The sequence below is a fragment of the Lepidochelys olivacea genome (genome assembly GCF_965140295.1).
Source record: "Lepidochelys olivacea isolate rLepOli2 genome assembly, chromosome: 6".
Classification (NCBI taxonomy): Eukaryota; Metazoa; Chordata; order Testudines; family Cheloniidae; genus Lepidochelys; species Lepidochelys olivacea.
The window spans coordinates 7,843,978-7,863,331 of NC_140416.1; the positions used below are offsets into that span (position 1 = coordinate 7,843,978).

The 19,354-nt window shown below is 54.3% G+C and overlaps 1 protein-coding gene across 1 annotated transcript in view; it reads left to right on the forward strand.

Moving 5' to 3' along the window:
- Positions 1 to 18,625, forward strand: part of LOC311522923 (protein farnesyltransferase subunit beta-like) — a 32,295-nt gene extending 13,670 nt beyond the window's left edge. Inside the window, exons 5-12 of the mRNA XM_084632509.1 lie at positions 11,417 to 11,563; positions 12,229 to 12,312; positions 13,423 to 13,509; positions 13,762 to 13,891; positions 14,464 to 14,596; positions 17,062 to 17,173; positions 17,399 to 17,513; positions 18,210 to 18,625. Coding sequence (XP_084488635.1) covers positions 11,417 to 11,563; positions 12,229 to 12,312; positions 13,423 to 13,509; positions 13,762 to 13,891; positions 14,464 to 14,596; positions 17,062 to 17,173; positions 17,399 to 17,513; positions 18,210 to 18,335 — 934 coding nt within the window. The 3' untranslated portion in view covers positions 18,336 to 18,625. The remainder of the gene's footprint in view (positions 1 to 11,416; positions 11,564 to 12,228; positions 12,313 to 13,422; positions 13,510 to 13,761; positions 13,892 to 14,463; positions 14,597 to 17,061; positions 17,174 to 17,398; positions 17,514 to 18,209) is intronic.
- Positions 18,626 to 19,354: the final 729 nt, after the last annotated feature.

Here is a 19,354-nt window from a genome sequence, read left to right on the forward strand (position 1 = left end):
CAGCCAGCATGGTTTATAAACCAATCACCCTCTTTAGCTCTCTTGGTATTTCTCTCTCTGAGGGTTACCTCCCGCTCCTTCGCGGAGTTGCTAGGCAGAGAGCACTGACTCCCCCATTCGGCTCCGTGTCAGCCCAAGACTTCTAGCCAAGCTAAAGCACATCTCTTGTGATCTGCTACTGATTCGTTGCGTGACAATGTTCAAGTCCCGTAGGGCCTGATTTTCCAGTAAGCCAAGATGGGAGGCCTCTCTGGACCCGTAAGCTTGCCTTGTCCACGCAGGCCAGGGCTTCACGCACACCAATGGGGCTGCATGCCGTGGGAGTGCTCCAGTTCCCAATGCGGCTGTGCAGTTGTCATCTGCATGTGGACCTGGGGCCTTCACCTGCTGACAATCAGGGCGGTAACGTCTCTGTACCTGCGGTTGTGTCTGCCATAGAAATCACTGCTCTGACCCACAGAGAGGGCTGTTTTGTGGCTTAATTCATGAGTGTTAATTTGGGCAGGATGCTTCCAGGTTTCCAGTGTCCCAGGACTGTCAGAAGGTATGGGAACCCGGTGGCCCTGGCCCCTCCAGAGGAAGAGCAGGCAAGTGTGTGGCAAATGGAGAAAAGACACCCCAGTGTTCCTGGAGACTGTGCCAGCCATGGGGACGGCACACAAACCTCCTAAGCAGGTGGAGAAGGTGATGTACAGTGCCCAAGAACTGGAAAAAGAAGGGACCTCCCCAGTCCAAATGGTTACGGAAGGGCTATGTCTGATTGCAGTGGTGCTGACGGGGGTTAAGCAGGGAGAGGGTGCAGAGCTCCCAGCGTCTCACGGTGCCAATGCTGGAATGAGCCCCACACCCTGCAGGGGGATGGCACGGCTCAGCTCTGGGTTCAGCAGCCGCAGAAGGCTCTGCTCTGTTTGGTCATTTGGATCAAGTTTGAACCAGGGGGATACAGAGCACGAGAATGGGGAATCCCAGGGAAAGAGAGAGAGAAAAAAGACCATGGATGAAACCGAGGGGAAGGAGAAGGCCAAGCAGAGGGCCAGAGGGAGATGAAAGAGGAAATGGGCATGCTGGACTGAAAGGAGGAGCACTGTAGATTACTAGAGAGGCAGCTGGATATGGGGCAGAATCTACTCTGTGCTCCAGTTAGGGTTTATAGTTGGGTCTCCCTGGGCTTTCCAGTCTCTAAGTGTGTTTGAGCAGAGAGGGGAGCTGTGCAGCCAGGCACTGAGAGGGTTAACGCTGGGCTTGCTGCACCCAGAATTGCTGAGTCTGACTCCCTGTTGTAACCCTGGGGTGCCCCCTGCACCATCCCGCAGCAAGAGCTGCGGTGATTGGAGGCCTTTCCGAGCCCTCCACACCCTTGCATGTGACCTAACACCACTCCTTAATCAGGTGCCGCTCACAGAAGCGGGACGGGTTCTGCGTCTCCATCCTCCTCAGTGGGCGTTCAGACAGGCTGCCGGGTCGCTCTGCCCCTTATCGATTGCATCTCTGCCTCGGCCTTTGAGAACATCTCATGTGCAGCTTCTCGTCAGTAACATCAGCCTGGCCCGAGCAAGGTTCAGACCAAGATGTGGGAGATGATAGGTGCTTGCTTCATGCAGATAAACTACAAATTCCCCTGCTGCTTTGACAGCCAGCTCTGTCTGAGACACTGGAGTGAGGAGAGCTGTACAGACAGCTAGCTCGCTAGCACCTGCTGTTCGAAGCGGTTTACCCCTGCCCAGCTGCGCTGATGCAGTCCTGGTTTTCCTGTTGGGTGTCTCTAGAAACTAAATAAATCTGTTAGCTGCAGCCATGGCGTATCTGTTTAACCGCCATTTCAGTTCCCACCCCTACTCTCTGCTGGACCCCTCTGTCCCACAGGTAGTGGCTTGCTGTCCTGACAAGCTTCCAGGTGTGTTGTGCAGGTGCATTGTCCAGGCCCGGCTCTGGCTCAGCGTCACCCGTCCCGCACCTGGGAGCGACGCTGGAGAGCAATCCCTGGAGGTGCTTTTGTCTGGGTGCTTGGCCAGCTCTCCCCCTTCCCGCCCCTGCATGGATAACGCTGCTTCTGCAGCACAAAAGCACTTTGTGCCATTCATCCTGCTCCAACAATAACCCCCATTGTTGCCTTCCTGCACGGCAGGGGGCATCTTGTGACAGTTGTCGATGGTGGTGATAAGGACTCGAGCCAGTCACCTCCTCCAGGACGCCACCCCCTTCTCTTGTGGGCAGGGAGCTGTGCAAAGGAAGGCGCTGGCTGAGGTGCAGCACGGGGAGGTTGGTCACAGATTCAGTGAGGCCGCATGCACTGGTGGGGAGGGAATGCTGCCGGTCCGGCAACGCTGCCGTGCATCTCGGAGACTGAGACGGGAGCACACGGGCGGGAGGGGAGCTGCTCTGGTGCTTCTGGGCTGAGCTACTTGGCAGTGCCTGGGCTGAGCTACAGGCAGGCGCTGCTGATTAAGAGGAGCTGTGTGGAAAGGGAAGGCAGTGTTGTGTAGGGGGTAGGGGACTCAGGAGACCTGGGTTCTGTTCCCAGATCTGCCACTGGCCTGCTAGGTGACCTTGGGCAAATAACTTCCCTTCCTGTGCCTCAGGTTCCCCACCTGTAAAGTGGGGACAAGGATACTGACTCACGTTGGAAAGCGCTTTGAGATGAACTGATGGAAAGCGCTAGGGGTTATTAATAATAATTAGCACTGTTGATTAATTGCAGCTAACTCACACGATTAACTTTACACACATCGCTGGCAAATGCATCAAGCACTCAAATTGAAAAATAAATGAGAGAAAAGTGCTTTCCCCCTCTGATCTCTCTCACTGCTTCTGATCTTCCTTATTACAGGGCAGAAAAAAGGCTTCAGGCAGAAGAGTGATCCACCCCTTTAAACTAACAAATGTTTTCTCCTGTCCAAAGCAAAGAAGAAAGGCCCTGAGGTGATAAGAACTGCAGTGGGATATTATTATTACTAGGGCTGTCAAGCGATTAAAAAAATTAATCGCCGTTCTAATCACACTGTTAAACAGTAGAATACAAATTGACATTTATTAACTATATTTTGGATGTTTTTTACATTTTTAAATGTATTGATTTCAATTACAACACAGAATACAAAATGTACGGTGCTCACTTTATATTCTTATTTTTTATTACAAATATTTGCACAGTAAAAATGATAAACAAAATAGTATTTTTCAATTCACCTCATACAAGTACTGTAGTGCGATCTCTTTATCGTGAAAGTGCAATTTACAAATATAGATTTTTTTTGTTACATAACTGCACTCAAAAACAAAACTGCAAAACTTTAGAGTCTAGAGTCCACTCAGTCCTACTTCTTGTTTAGCCAATTGAGAAGAGAAATAAGTTTGTTTACATTTACAGGAGATAAAGCTGTCTGCTTCTTATTTACAATGACACCAGAAAGTGAGAACAGGCATTCGCATGGCACTTTTGTAGCCGGCATTGCAAGGTATTTATGTGCCAGATTTGCTAAACATTTGTATGCCCCTTCATGCTTCAGCCACCATTCCAGAGGACATGCTTCCATGCTGATGACGCTTGTTTAAAAAAAAAAAATGCCTTAATTACTTAGGCCTTATCTATAGTACTGATCTACTTAGGCCTTATTTACAGCACTGAAACTTTCTCACTCAGGGGTGTGCTGTAAAGTGGCAGTGTAGACAGTGCACCAGCACTGGGAGCTACTTCCCTCATAGGGGTGGTTTTTTTACAGCGCTGGGAGAGCTCTTTACAGTGCTTTCACATTGGTAGTGAAGACATACCCTTAGTGACTGAACTCCTTGGGGGAGAACTGGATGTTCCCTGCTCTGTTTTACCCACATTCTGCCATATATTTCATGTTCTAGAAATCTCGGATGATGACACACCATATGTTGTTCATTTTAAGAACGCTTTCACTTCAGATCTGACAAAACGCAAAGAAGGTACCGATGTGAGATTTCTAAAGATAGCTACAGCACTTGACCCAAGGTTTTTTAAGAATCTGAAGTGCCTTCCAAAATCTGAGCGGGACGAGGTGTGGAGCATCCTTTCAGAACTCTTAAAAGAGCAACACTCTGATGCGGAAACTACAGAACCCAAACCACCAAAAAAGAAAATCAACCTTCTGCTGGTGGCATCTGACTCAGATAATGAAAATGAACATGTCAGTCTGCTTTGCTTTGGATCGTTATCAAGCAGAACCCATTATCCGTATGGATCCATGTCCTCTGGAATGGTGGTTGAAGCATGAAGGGACAGATGAGTCTTTAGCACATCTGACATGTAAATACCTTGCGACACCGGCTGCAACAGTGCCAGGTGAACGCCTGTTCTCGCTTTCAGGTGACATTGTAAACAAGAAGCGGTTAGCATTATCTCCTGCCAATGTAAACAAACTTGTTTGCCTTAGTGATTGGCTGAAGTAGGACTCATTGGACTTGTAGCCTTTAAAGTTTTACATTGTTTTATTTTTGAATGCAGATTTCTTGTACGTAATTCTACATTTGTAAGTTGCACTTTCATGATAAAGAGATCCCACTACTGTACTTAGGTGAATTGAAAAATACTATTGCAAATATTTGTAATAAATAAATATAAAGTGAGCACTATACGCTTTGTATTCTGTGTTGTAATTGAAATCAATATATTTGACAATGTAGAAAACATCCAAAAATATTTAAATAAATGGTATTCTATTGTTTAACAGAGCGATTAATCACAGTTAATTTTTTTAATTGCGTGATTAATCACGATACATTTTTTTTTAATTGCTTGACAGCCCTAGTAGTAATAATACCCCATTGCAGTTCTTATCTCCTCAGTGCCTTTTCCTTTGCTTTGGACAGGAGAAAACATTTGGTAGTTTAAAGGGGATGATCATCCTTCTGACTGAAGGCTTTTTCCTGCCATGTAACAAGGACCCTGAACGTTACCAGCAGCGAGAGAAGGGATCAGAGGGGAAAAGCACTTTTCTCACATTTATTTTTCAAATTGAGCGCTTGATGTATTTGCCAGCAGTGTGTGTACAGATGTGCTGTTTCTCCCCACCTCCACCTCTTCCCCCCCCCCCCCGCCATCACCCGTTATGGGGCACAGATGTTTGTAAAGATCTGAACCCTCCTGATGCTGTGAGAGCACTCCAGGCATGTGGAGCGCATGTTGAAATCACCTAGGTGTCAGGCGGACCATGTCCATTTTAACTGCAGAGACTCTGTGGACAGGGAGCTAGAAGGGACTTGGCCCCCCCGTGACCTGTTGCCAGGTGTGTCCCAGCTGCTTTGCTTGGTTGTTATTGAGCTGCCAGATACTCTTGATGTTGTGAGTCAGTGGTTAGTATCTAGTTTAGCACTCGCTTGATCCCTGCCCCTGCCTCTTTTAACAGCATGCTGGGATTGCTCTGGTGATCGCTCTTCTCAGACCCTAGCACCCCTCCCCGTTCACCCCAGCTGGCCCTTGGGGCTCTTTGGGATCTACAGGTGTCTGGGTTGGGGGAGAACACCAGCGAGCGCTGTTGCTCTGCTCCCACCCACATTGATCCTGCTCTTGGGGTGGGGGTGGGGGATAGCACCTACCGTGGTGTTGGAATCTCAGCTCTCATCTTCGCTGGCAGGAAGCTGCGTCCTTAGCTCGGCCGGGCTAATACGGCTGAACTGCACCAGGTGACGTCCTGGCGCGGATGAGGCACTGTGGAGATTTCACACGTGTTAGCAGGTCAGGGTAAAGGCCAGGGGGAGCCCAGGGTTCCCCCCCCTGCCCTGCTTAATCACGGGAAGACTCCAGACTGGGCTTGTCTGCACTAGGATTTCCCAGGAGCTGAGAACACACCACCTTTCCTCGGGAAGATGCAGGTGTGAGAGAGAACAGCTCAGAAACCCGGATTGGAATTCCCTTCATGCTGTGATAACAATGAGAACCCCACAGTCGTCTATCGCACTTTCTAGCCACAGATCTCCATGTGCTTCACAAAGAAGGCCAATATCACTATCCACATTTTACAAACGGGGAAACTGAGGCACAAGGCAGGAAGTGACTTGTCCAAGGTCACCCAGCAGGCCAATGGCAGAGCTGGGTTACAGAACCCAGTTCTCCTGAGTCCCAGTCCAGTGCTCTCTCCACTGGAAAAGCTGTTGTGTGAGTTGTAGGGGCAGGGACGTGGAAAGAGGAAGTTTTATTGTTTCATCTAATCAGACTGTCCCCTTCAATATACGTCAGACTGGATTAATTTTTATCCCCTCTAAAATCTGCCTGGGCGTGCACACTTATTTCGTTTTGGAAACCCATCTAGCTGCAGGAGGGGTTGCAGTGTCAGTGTTGGATTGTCCCTCGGGAGGTTCTGCCGTTGAATCCACGCACCTGGGGAGATCTATGTGAGTCGTGTTTGGGGGTTAGGATTGGGCGAGAACCTGGAGCCATCAATCCATCCAAAACAAGTGATCGGCACTCAGAGCTGTTGCTTTTGACAAACAGACCCCAATCCCAGCTTCCCTGCTGCGAAGAGACACAGCCCACAGTGGCACTTAGCAGGGAACATGCGTCAACCCCATAGTGACTGGGGGCGAAGGAACAAAGCAGGGGAGGGAAATGCAATGAGAAGCCACCAGGCAGGTAACGGTGGTGGCTGCTGAAGATCTCTGTCGTCTCACCAGGCTGATGGTGTCAGCGAACAGGACTGAGCTGCCATGATGAGTGTGGGACTCCCCAAACACACAGATCCAGGCTCTAGCTAGAATTAAGGCCCAGGAGGCGAACCATCAGCACGGTCCGGCAAATCGCTCTTTAAACACCACCTTCCAGAAGCCGCAATTAAAGGGACACTTACGAACACGGGGCTAGAAGAAACTATCCACACTTAGCTGAGCTGTGCAGAGAGGCAGTGGAGACAGCTCAACGTCTGCATGTTCCCTGAGTGACAGTGGGGCTAGAAATTCAACCTGCCTTTTTCCCTGTGAGTTGAGCAGAGCGGCACTTTCCTGCCAGGCCTCTTCTGAAATGTCCCCCTCGCAGGACCTGACCAGCCTGCTAAATCCAGCCAGAGCAAAGGCAGATACAGGTTGGTTGAATGCAAAGGTGTATATACCATGCAGTACTGTATTCAGAGAGGGTCACAGGTACAGAACAAAGCAAACCCCTCTGATGTAACCCTCCTGAATCCCTATGCAGGATGGAATTGCATTTCCAGGTAATGTTTAGGGCGGTTGGAATCAAGGAGCGGCTCCAGGTGAGCACCACTCTATTTTCTACCTACACCGAACTGACCTAGATGGAGAAGCTGAGTTCCAACCCTGGCCGTACCAAGCCCTGGAAATCTCTCTTCTTTGTGTGTTGTTTGGGTCTGGCTTGATGAAGCTAATGCCAGATAAAACAAATCAGTATGGAGCGACAGAGCCCAAATGGAGGGAATTCTGCTGCTCGAGCAGCAAGCGAAGGCTGATTAACATTAGATTTTGCCAGGTTTCAGAGTAGCAGCCATGTTGGTCTGTATCCGCAAAAAGAACAGGAGGACTTGTGGCACCTTAGAGACTAACAAATTTATTTGAGCATGAGCTTTCGTGAGCTACAGCTCACTTCATCGGATGCACACTTTAGGGGAAGAGGCTTCATACACCAAAGCCAAAATCCTCCAACTTTTCTATCTCCCCTTCAAGTTTTTTGTTTCCTTAAATGGGGTACAACAGTAAATGCTCCCTCCAGTGACTAAAAATTCCCCCTTTCATGTTGCTGTGGGGAAGCATGGGTCTCAAACCCAGGCCCTCAGACAGGGCTCAGACTCACTGGGTCCGGCAGGAAGTGTGGGCTGGTGGACCCTAGCTCACTAGAGGTGCCACCCTTGAAGCTCCTGATTAGAGGAGATATCCAGTCTCTCCGATGGGCTCAAATCTGCTATTTAAGCCAGAAGGAGGTACTGGAAGTTGGCCCAGTAACTAGGTGAATTGCTGGCTGCTACATCAGACCCTGCCCTCTCGCTTGAGCCCTGCCTTCGGGCCGTGTCCCTGATTCTCTGCCCTCCTGCCTTGTTCCAACTCCCTGCTCCTATGCCCCACCCTTGGCTTGACTCCTGGCTCTGTCTTCCCCCTCCGACACCTGACTCCGGTTCCTGCCTCTGACCTGTATGTCTGCTTGCCTACATTCTGGTCCATGACAATTACTTGGCCTGTTAACTGGGCTGCTCAACTAGTGGAAAAAGCATCTATCCTGCATTTCAAATGTAGCTAGCTCAAATTCAGGGGTGCAGTCAGCCCTGAGTTCCTCTCTGCATGCCCGGGTTTGTTGTATTCTCGGTGTCATTACTCTGTCACCTCAAGAGGCTTCAGGATTTACAGAAAGAGGTGAAACCGGTGGCTGATCCCAGACATTTCTCATGTACGTAAAAGTGCTGTTGCTGTGGGCTCTGGAAGAGCAGCAAGGCCCGGTGGGTTGGAACGGATGCTTTGTTCAAAGTCATTTCAAGGTTGCCACCGTTGCATTCCAGGGATCAGCAGGATCTCTCTCCACGTCTCTTCCAGTGAGTCCCGTGGCAAGTGCTGCTCAGTTGGTTGACCAGAGGGATGATTTTTTCTCCGCCTGAGATCTGAGAATCCAGCCCCCTCGGAGGCCCTTTGTGCTGGCGGTTCGGGGGCTACGGTCAGTCCTAGCTGAGCGCTGTCTCCATGCGTCAGGCACGCTAGATAGCGGCTCGCTGGGTGGGCCCTTCCAGCTGTGCAGGCGAAGAGCGGTCAAAAGGGATCAGTGTCAGCGGGTGAGACGGCAAGGTTTATCTGCGCCACGGGGTTAACTCCAGTGATCAGCAGCTGGGTTCGCCCGGGCCGGGTGTGAGCAGCCCTTTGCCTGCCTCCTCGCTGCTGCGCTGCCCCGGGGGGTGCTAGCGATTCCCAGGGCGTATGTGCCGCAGCAAGCTGAGCTGCTCTGGTTCTTTCCCAGTGCATTGTGGGAAAGCTTCCCTCTCCTGGAGGGGGGGGGACGGACCTGCGGGCAGGCGCTGGAGGACTGGCAGCGTTTAAGAGGGTTAGCCTGTGTCCTCACTGCATACTGGTCTGGTTACCAGCCTGAGCGAATGCTACACCCAGACTTTAGCCCACACCCTCAGCTGGGCCAGCTAGCCTCGGCTGAAAACCCCTGTACTCTGGGGTAAGCGAGGAGGGGACTGGGCAAGAGCTTGGGCTGACTGCAGTGAAGACAGACCCAGAGCGAGTGTACCTGGGCCATCAGAGAGGTGGTTTTATGTAGCCCATCACAGCTGCACTTCAGTAGCGATGCTCTTACCAGGTGGACGCGGACAGACAGCCACTAAACCGTGTCTCTGCCCATGGCTTCCTGTCCAGCAGCATAGCAATGACCAAAACGACGCCCTTAAGCAGGTTGGGGTGATCGTGTTCTGAGAGGTGCCCGTTCTGACCACTTGGTGGCGCTCCATCCCCAGCATTGGCAGGAGGGAGGGCCTGAAGCAAGTGACTGGGGAGACTGGGCTGGTGTGAAAGCCTGAGTGACTGTCAAGATGCTGGCCGCACTTGGCAGGTTAAACAGTGTGTGGCACGTTGAAAGAGACTGCGACAGCAGCGAAAGCGGGGGACGGAGGCTGCGGCTCTTCAGGAGGTGCCCCGCAGATGCCGTTTCTTGGTCTATTTTTCTGTCTGTGTGTGGCACAGAGAGCAGAAAGACGCCCCAAGGTGCTGGGCCCCAGCAAACTCCATCAAAACCCAGTGGAGCTGCTGGGGCTCAGCACCTGCCTCCCGGGTGTTATCAGGTGACCATTAGTCATCGCCTCTGCTCCTTGTTTGGGGGAAATCAAGTCACTCCCATGCTCTGTGCCTCAATTTCCCTATCCATGAAATGGGGATAAGGTTATCGCCCTGCTTTGCCGGGCACGTTGAGATCTGTGGATAAAGAGCGGGTAGACCTGGCATGGACATAGAGGAGACCCCATTTCTTGGGAGGCAGGATAGATCAGCAGGCTGAAAAAAGAATGTCCTCATGACAAGAGCAAATGGGTCAGGGAGTTAAGAGAGACAGCGTCTGTGCGACCTACAATGATGGGAGGGAACGCCCGGGACAGGCTAGCGATGGACGAGAGGAGTGGGGAACGTAAGATGAGGTAAGGAGGAAGCTGTGTGCGGTCAGAGCACGAGACCAAGCCAGTCCTGCAAGGTGTGATGCAATGTAGAGGCAATGCAATGAGATGTGCAAATGTATATAACGGAAGAGGTTTGCTGTGTGGACCCGCCCCCACACTTGAGTCTGATCAACTCTGTGCAGCTTTGCTGTGTGGCAAATAAAGGCACCTGAGTGGCCCAGAACGGACCCTGTCTTAACCTTTATTTTTCTCTGCTAACCTGCTGTGTTCCAGATGACTAATAAACTCCGTTCTGAAAAGGCTGCCATGTGTCACTGCAAACATAGGCTGGGGGGCTTGAGCCCCCAAAGAGAAGCCAGGTCTCTCCAGGGGTCTGGCTCAGTGGGATGCGCTGGGCAGAGCTCACAGGGTAGAGGAGGAGGGCTGGAGCCCAGAGGCTCCATCTTGGAGGCGGTGAGGCCGCGTGGCTGGCGCAGGCGGGAGAGTGGGACCCTTGCGGGGCTGGCGTGCTGAAGAGCTTCTCCAAGGGACTGTTTAAAAGCTGGGGGCTAGCACCGATCCCGGAGATCTGCTACAGCAGGTGCGGCCTGCAGATAGTGCAGGCTCCAAAGGATCGATTGCACTAGGCCTGAACTGCGCTGCAGGCTGTAACCTGCGTGGGACAGACCTCTGCCCTCGGGATGCCACGCTGAGCTGCGTTGGGTCACAGGCTACCCGGGAGGCCCCTCCATCTCCAGTGCCCTGCTCCCCCAGCGCCTTAAGATGGGCGCTGCTTCCGTTTTCTTTGTAAATGACCTGCCCAGCCACCCTTTCCCTTCAGAGATTCCCACGCCAGCAGGGACCCCTGTGAGCATCTTGGCTGACCTCCCGTTTAACCTAGGCCAGAGACCTGCCCCAGAACAATTCCTAGAGCAGAACTTGTAGAAAACCATCCAATCTTGAATTAAACATCCACCACAGCCCTTGGTAAATTGTTCCAATGGTTAATTACCCTCAGTTCTTCTGGACCCTGCTAGGTTCTCTCATAACCCTTTGAGATTTTGCTGTCTATCTGGGCACCCCTTTCTTACATTCATAGTGCTCCAGGTTAGGCTTCAGCTCACAACCTTGGCAACCCAGCTCAAGCCAAGTACTCCTTCGGTAGTGCTGTGTGCTAGCCAATTGCGCCGCCAGAGCAAAACCAGCGGCCTGACTGGTGGGCCTGGGCCTGGCGATCTGTGAATCCCCCCCAAGTCCCACGTGCTAGCCGCTGCACCACGCAGCCAGCAGACAGGCCGGGGTTCTGTGCTGGGGATTTGAAGTGCAGGATTGGGTGAACTGTGCCCAGGTATTTTTTTGACCAACCCTGTCTCTCCCTCCAGTGTCTGCCAGTTCCTAAGCCAGTGCCAGAGCCCCAGTGGTGGATTCGGAGGAGGGCCGGGCCAGCACCCCCATCTCGCTCCCACGTATGCCGCTGTCAGTGCCCTCTGCATCATCGGTACCGAAGAGGCCTTCAACGTCGTCAACAGGTGAAAATGGTCCTGGTGCAGGATTCCCGCCCCGCTATGGGAGGCGGGAGGGAGGTGACCCAAATCACAGCCCTTCTTCCCAGTGGGCTGGAGCCCCGCCTGCTCTCATGGCTTGGTACAGCTCTCGCAGGTGTCAGCAGAGCAGACATCTGTCGCTTCCAGTGTACGGCCCGTGGGTGTACACAGGAGAAACGCCAGCTGAGGTCTTTGCCACAAGGGCTTTGAGATCTCTGCTACACAAGGTGCTCACGTGCTGGGCTCCCATGGGCATTATTGGGGGTTGTCGGCTGTCCAGCACCTCAGAGGATTTGGGCCCTGGGTGTCCAGGAGGTAAGGAGCGGCCTCGTATAAAGCCATCCACCCCCAAACACCCAGGCCAGGCCCAGATCTCTACCCAACCCTCGCTGAAAGCAGGCCCCTCCCGCTGCCCCTGTTGGTTGGTTCCCCTGCGTGGGTGGGGATGTGGCAGTTTGATTGGCTGGGTGGTGTGACTTACTTTAAAAAGAAATTGTGAACCATCGTGGTGCCTGTGAAAGTGAGACGCTAACGGGGCTGGCTGGAGCTGACCCTGCAATGGCAACGTCCACCTGCTAGTGGGCCCCTGGCCTGGCCAGCTCCTGTGTTGGGTGGCGTGAACCCCTAACAATGCCCTTGCTGCTTTTCAGGGAGAAGCTCTTGGAGTATCTATACTCGCTGAAACAGCCTGACGGCTCCTTCATCATGCACGTGGGAGGTGAAGTGGACGTCAGGTGGGTGGGATCAGTCACAGCACCGGTCAGAAATTCCAAGGCCAGGAGAGACTGACCTCCTGCATCGCCCACCCCACAGATTTCCCCCCCCAGCCCGATAGCTTGTGGCTGAGCTGGAGCGGAGCTGTTGGGAAATCGTCCCATCCTGGTTTAAAGACTCCAGGTGATGGAGGTGTGGAATAGCTGGTGTTATCTGCCTGGCAGTGTCCCAAGTTGAAATCCTTGTCTGCCAGGCAGCCCTGCAGCTACGGACAGTATGGGGACGTAGGGAAAGGCAGTGCATGGTTATATCAGTCTTGGGACTTGTCTGTGGGTGGCAACTTCCTGCTGGGACCATGCCCGGGTAGTGCTAATGGTGCACCTCCCATAGAAGCTGAGCCGGAAAAAGGCCCTCTTCTCCTGGAGTCGGCCACACTGGGTGTAACCAGAGCAGTAGAAATAGATGGTCAATTTCCCCATGTAGGCAAGCCCTTCATTTCACCAACAAGCAAACCACAGCTGACGAGGTGATCCAGGGTGTCTGGGAGGTGTCCAGTGTGGGACGTCTTCTGAATTTTGCTGTAGGCCTTTAGCGTCGCTTACCTGGAGCAGCACCTGAGGCCCTTGCTGAGGAGCTGTCTCCTGGCTTGCTCTCACTCTGCAGATCAGGGGTCTGTCTGGGAGGCAGCGTCGCCTAGTGGACAGAGCACTGGACCGGGGCTCAGGAGAACTGGATTCTATTCCCAGCCCTGCCACTGGCCTGCTGGGCCACCTTGGGCAAGTCACTTCCCGGCCTTGTGCCTCACTTTCCCCATCTGCAGGATACTGACCTGCCTGGTAAAGTGCTTTGAGATGTACAGCTGGAAAGTGCTAGGTAAAAGCTAGGGGTTATTCTGATAACCTTGCAAGGTGCTGCTGCGGTGGCACACTGAGTGAATCTCTCCTGGGGATAAAGGGACTTGCACCGTAGCGGATCTTGTATTTATGCTGCTAGAAGCCAAACGCAGTGGAGCAGGGAGCGCCGGGGGAGCGCTGGGCGCTCGTGGAGTTGGCAGTGCAGTAGCTGCCAGCCCTGGGGCTGTCCGTGGCAAACCCTGGGGGCTGACTCTCCGGTTCGTCTTTCCATCGCAGGAGCGCGTACTGCGCCGCCTCAGTGGCTTCGCTGACCAACATCATCACGCCCACGCTTTTTGCAGGGACTGCCGCGTGGATCGCAAGGTGAGGAGAGCCCGGAGGGCTGCCGCTGTGTGCGGCGCTGCAGATTCTGCCCCGGGGAGAAACGAGGCTCCCCTCTGTTAGAGCAGGCCCGTGCGAGATCCCATGGGCTCAGCAGGCTGCACACGGGGCTGCTCCCCATGCTAGGGGCTTGCATTGCAGGAGGACGGTGCCATGGTGCCCGGGGTGAGCTGAGGGAAGAGAAGCATCAGTGGCTGTTTCCATGTTCTCCCTACCCGCCCCTCTCTGAATTAGGTGCCAGAACTGGGAGGGTGGCATTGGCGGAGTCCCGGGCATGGAGGCCCACGGAGGATACACTTTCTGTGGCCTGGCAGCGCTGGTCATTCTGAAGCAGGAGGACTCACTGAATCTGAAATGTTTGTTAGTAAGTGGACTCTGCCGGGGGCGCGCTCTCCTTGCCCTTGGGGAGGCTGGAACCACGCAGCCAAGGAGGGCCCTGTTTGCTGACACCACCCTATGGCGCCCCCTGCTTCATTCCAGCCAGTGTGGCTGGGGGGCACCATGCTCATCACTGGGCTAGAGACCCTATGCTGATGCTGCAGAGCGGCATTGGGGTGGTCAGTACCAGTCTTGCGGGCAGTGTTCCCGCTCTTTGCACAGATTCCAACACCCAGGCACCAGCGCGGTGTGCCGGACGGCTGGCATGCCAACCTGTCGGGCCAATGCGCTGCCAGGGGCTAGCCCTTCAGAAGTTGCTTTGCTCAGGCTGAGGGCTCCTCTCTATAGCGCTGAAATAAAGCGGTTTCCTGTGCCCAGGGGGGCTAGCGGGGAGCTGGCAAGATGCTAACCGTTGCTCCTGTTGGTGAAGAGGGAGGAGATGAAATCCAGGGTCAGAGGGTGGAAAATGGAGCCAGGTGCTGGTGCCACCAAGCCGGTCATCCCGTGGCAGCTGAGACTTTCCAAGCCCTGACACGTGTCCCCGTCTGTCCCTTCCAGCACTGGGTCACGAGCCGACAGATGCGCTTTGAGGGCGGTTTCCAGGGCCGCTGTAACAAGCTGGTGGATGGCTGCTACTCGTTCTGGCAGGCGGGCTTGCTGCCCCTTCTCCACCGAGCACTGCATGCCAAGGGTGAGTTTGGGGCCTGTGTGTTACAGCAATGAAGCCAGGCACAGATGACCATGCCAGTTAGGCTACCGTGTCGTCTGCATCAGTGGCCAGGTGGCCTCCGTAGCAGAGGGATCGTATATTAGGCTGCCTGGAAATTTTGTCAATTGGGTGTTTGATTAAACTGGAATATTTTGATTTGGACATGGGACTTGTAGTCCAGGTGGACTCATGCTTCTGTTCTGCTCTATCAGCTGGGCTTCCTGATTGGACTACATCTCCCATGATGCACTGCGTCCCCTCTCCAAGGGGGAGACCATGGGGCATCCTGGGAGATGTAGTCCAGCCAGGGGTGTCTGGCCGATAGAGGAGAATGGGGCACCCAAACTACAGCTCCTGTGAGGCGCTGTAGCTGCATTTCAGAATTATTCAGGTTTGGGATGAACAAAGCATCTCAAACAGGTGATTAAAAGGAAGCAGAAGGGATGGATCAGTAAGGAAAGCTGCCTCTGGGTGGTCAGACAGTGTAGGGATAAAGTGAGAACTGCCAAAAGCCAAGCAGAGCTGGACCTTGCCAGGGAAATTAAAACCGATAGTAAAAGGTTCTCCAGCCATATAAAGCAAACAAGGAAAGAAGATGTGGGACCGCTAAACACTGAGGATGGGCTGGAGATTAAAGATAATCTAGGCATGGCCTGATACTTAAATGAATACTTTGTCACAGGTTTTAATAAGGGTAATGAAGAGCTATGGGGTAGTGGCAGGGTTGCTAGTGGAAATGAGGATATGGAAGTAGAAATTACCACATCCAAAGTGGAAGTCAAACTCAAACCGTTTAATGTGACTAAATCAGGGGGTCTGGATAATTGCCATCTAAGAATATTAAAAGAACTGGCCTATGAACTTGCAAGCCAAATAGCAAGGATTTTTAATGGATCTGTATGCTTGGGGGTCATATCCTGTGACTGGAGAATTGCTAATATAGTACCTAGATTTAAGAACAGAAAAAAATGTGATCTGGGAAACTACAGGCCTGTTAGTTTAACCTCCATTGTGTGCAAGGTCTTAAACACAAATTTTGAAGGAGAAAGTAGTTAAGGACATAGAGGTGAACGGTAATTGGGATAAAATACGACATGGTTTTACAAAGGGCAGATCATACCAGACCAATGTGACCTTTCTTTGAGAAGAGAACTGGTTTTTAGACAAAGGAAATGCCATGGGTCTAATCTACCTGGTTTCAGTCAGGCATTTGATACAGTCCTGCATGGACAATTATTATTTAATTTGGAGAAGCTGGGGATTAATACAAGAACTGAAAGGTGAGTAAGGAGCTGGTTAAAGGGGAGATTACAGTGGGTCACACTGAAAGGTGAACTGTCAGGCTGGAGGGAGGTTACCAGTACAGTTCCTCAGGGGTCAGTCTTGGGCCCAGTCTCATATAACGTTTTCATGAATGACCTTGGCATAAAACATGGGAGTGTGCTAATCAAACATGCCGATGACTGGCAATACGAAGGAAGTGCTGGTTGTTCCTGGCGTCGGCCTGGGCTACGTTCTCTTATTTACAAATATTTCTGCGCAGCTGTGGCATGCTGGTCGGGGCTGGGGAGCGGGGATCCTGGGCCACAGCCTTGCCTCCGCCACTGTCTTCCTGGGTGACACTGGGCGAGATCTTTAACATCTCTGTGCCCCTTCCCCCGCCCCCTCGGCAGGATCATTGGGGTGTTGTCAGAGAGGGGCAGCAGGCTCAGCAAGGCCTGCAAGCATGGTAGCGGTGCGAGGGGAGAGTGAGGCGGGTTCTGGGTTATGCCGCCTGGCAGGGCCAGGAGGGAGGCTTAGTGTTGACGCGGAAAGGAGTGCGAGGTCACTCCAGGTGGGCATGTAGGGGGAACGGTTCAGAAGCTCCTATGGGAGTTAGGTGCCCAGCTCCCCGTGACTCTTTGCTCCTCATTGCCTGCCAGCAGGAGGGGCGTGATTTGGAGCAGCCATTATTCTTGAAGCCCCCCAAACCGTTCCCCTGGCGGTGGTGCCTCCCGTGGTCCCCACAGCCAGGCCTCCTCCTGGCTCCCTGTGCTTGGAGGGCCTCCCCCTGGGCACCCGGGACTCTGTTAGCTGTGACCTCATAGTGCAGGGGGATCTGGGGGCAGGGCCAGCTTCATGAGATCCCTGTGTAAGACCCTGCTAGCCCGCAAAGCAAACGTATTTTCCTGTGTGAGAGAGGCCACTGACGGTCACTCTGGCCAGCCCTGGCACGGGTACAATGGTTCCCCCACTCTGGGACTGGGACAGTCTCACTCTCCTTGTCCCGTGGCCGCACCCCGTCCTGTCCGGCATGGGGGGGGGTGCTACGCTGGCTCTCAAAGGTGGGGGAGTTGGACAGTGTCTGCAGGCCGGGGGCGGTGCCGTGGCCTTGTCCGGCGCTAGAAATGGGGGACTGTCCCTCAGCTTTCCCTAACTGCCCCCCGCGGCCTGTGCTCCCTCCCCAGGCGACCCTGCCCTCAGCATGACGCACTGGATGTTCGACCAGCAGGCGCTGCAAGAGTACATCCTCCTATGCTGCCAGTGCCCTGCTGGGGGGCTGCTGGACAAGCCAGGCAAGTGAGTACCCGTGAGGAGGTCCCGGCACCTGCTGAGCATGTCGGCTGCCTGGAGCTCCGTGGCCGGTGCATCCCCAAGAGCCAGTGTGGCCCAGGACAGCACTGAAGGGGTTAAGAGAAGGCTGCAGCATCGAGCAGCTCATTGGGGCTTGCAGGGGTGGTGCTGGGGGCTGCTTTGGGCCATGTGGGGGGGCGTCTGACCAAACATGTCCCTGCTTGACTGCAGGTCACGGGATTTTTACCACACCTGCTACTGCCTGAGCGGGCTGTCGATAGCCCAGCACTTCGGCAGCGGAGACCTGCTCCACGAGGTGGTGCTGGGAGTCCCTGAGAATCGCCTGGTAAGGGGATCCGCTCAGCCTGCCTCCCGCCCTGCAAATGGCCCTCGTGCTGCGAGTGCTGTCCCTGAGGGAGCGCCTGGGCCACCGGCCTGAGATGGCCCCTGAAGCGTTGGGTGTCTGGGGCTGGCCTGGCGTTCCCCAGCATCACACCTCGCAAGGCGCACTCTGCGTTCATGGCCCACATGGGGGCGCGGATTCCAGCCCTTGCGCTGGGGTCTGGCACCTCAGCACCAGGCATCTGAGCGCAGGAGGATGGGATGCCTGACTCCTTAGGAGGGGCCTGCTGATGGAGGCTGGGTCAGCGGGAGCCACCAGCACTCACGGCCCCCACCTTTTCCCAGGCACCCCCAGCCCTGACTCTGGCTCGCAGCCAGGCTGATTCCCATGGCCTCTGTGGGCCGCAGAGACAACCTTCCTCCTCCTCCTCTTCTTAAAGGGCCACAGCTGGTACAAAATTGTTTCATAGATTCCACGAAGGGCCCGTTGTGATAGTCTCATCTGATCTCCAGGATAACGCAGGCCGGAGACCTGCCCCAGAATAATGCCGAGGACGTGGGATGCAAAACAGCATCCCCGGTGCTTCTGCCCCACGCTTCCTCCCCCGCCTGGGTGCCCTTTGTGCCCAGGCCACGAGAGCTGCTCGCCTGGCCCGGCCCCCCGTCGCCATTGTTAACTCGGGTGTGTTTCCTCTCGCAGCAACCGACACACCCCGTGTACAACATCTCCCCCGACAGAGTGGTGCAGGCCGTCATGCACTTCCTGCGGCAGCCCGTCCCCGGCATGCCGGCGGCAGAGGAGATGACAGCACCCGCCGGAGACTAGACGGGGCAGCTCTTTGCAGATGCTGTACAGACGTGCTCTGCCCGCAGTTGGAGCGCAGCACGGAACCAACCCCCTGGGGCGAACCTTGGGGTTTGAGAGCGGGGCGGACAGGGTGCTCCCCCCTCCGGCCGGTGCGAGCTCAAGGCAGTAGCCAGACCAAAAATAGCCGCGCCAGGCCCTCCGCTGTAGGCACACGAGGGCCCCGGGCCCCACTAACCTTCCTGCCAGGAGCAATGCTGTTCTGAAATAACGGGCTGTGAACGTTTTAGCCTCAATAAACCAGAACTGAGCCCCTGGGGGTTTCCTTAGCACCACACTAAATCAGCTTGAGCTGCTGCCCTCCAGCTTGGCCCATGCAGGCCCAGCCCTGCCCCATGGCACTACCTGGGAGCAGGCATGGGGCCTGTTCACAATGAACACCGGGGGAAGAGAGGGAGGCTGGTGCCACAGGGCCTGCTTGCATGATATGGGCTGAACCTTGATTTGGCACTGGGACGAGGGGCAGATCAGAGGTGGTTGCTCCAGTGGTCTGCAATTCTCTGGGCAGCTGAATCCCTGCTGCTGGGTGCCCTGCATGGAACAGGAAACCCAGCGGGAGGCTAGTAAGGGGACAGGACTGAAATGGGCAGCAGCCCCTTTCCCCTGCAGATGAGCCTCCCTCCCCAGGTCTTGCGGGGTGATTCTGCCAACATGGTTATTAAACCTTTTCTTGCTGCCTTGTCGTCTCTGGGGAAGGGTGCACCAAGCCAACCCATGGCTCAGCTGGCCTGTCCACGGCATCCTGGCTCTGTGGCGAGAGGGGCCAAATCCTGGCACTGCTGCAGGCTAGGGGTGGACCAGCATGATGGGGCAACACCTAAGATGGGGCATCCCTGGGGCTCAGGGACAGAGCAGGTTGGTGGCACCAGGATTGAGGCAGCTTGGCACCCAGCTGTGGGCAGAAGGATAGGTGCTGAGGGCCTAGCGTTGGCTGTAGGGTGAAGGGGAAGTGGTAGGGGTGGGGGGTCTCATGCCCAAGG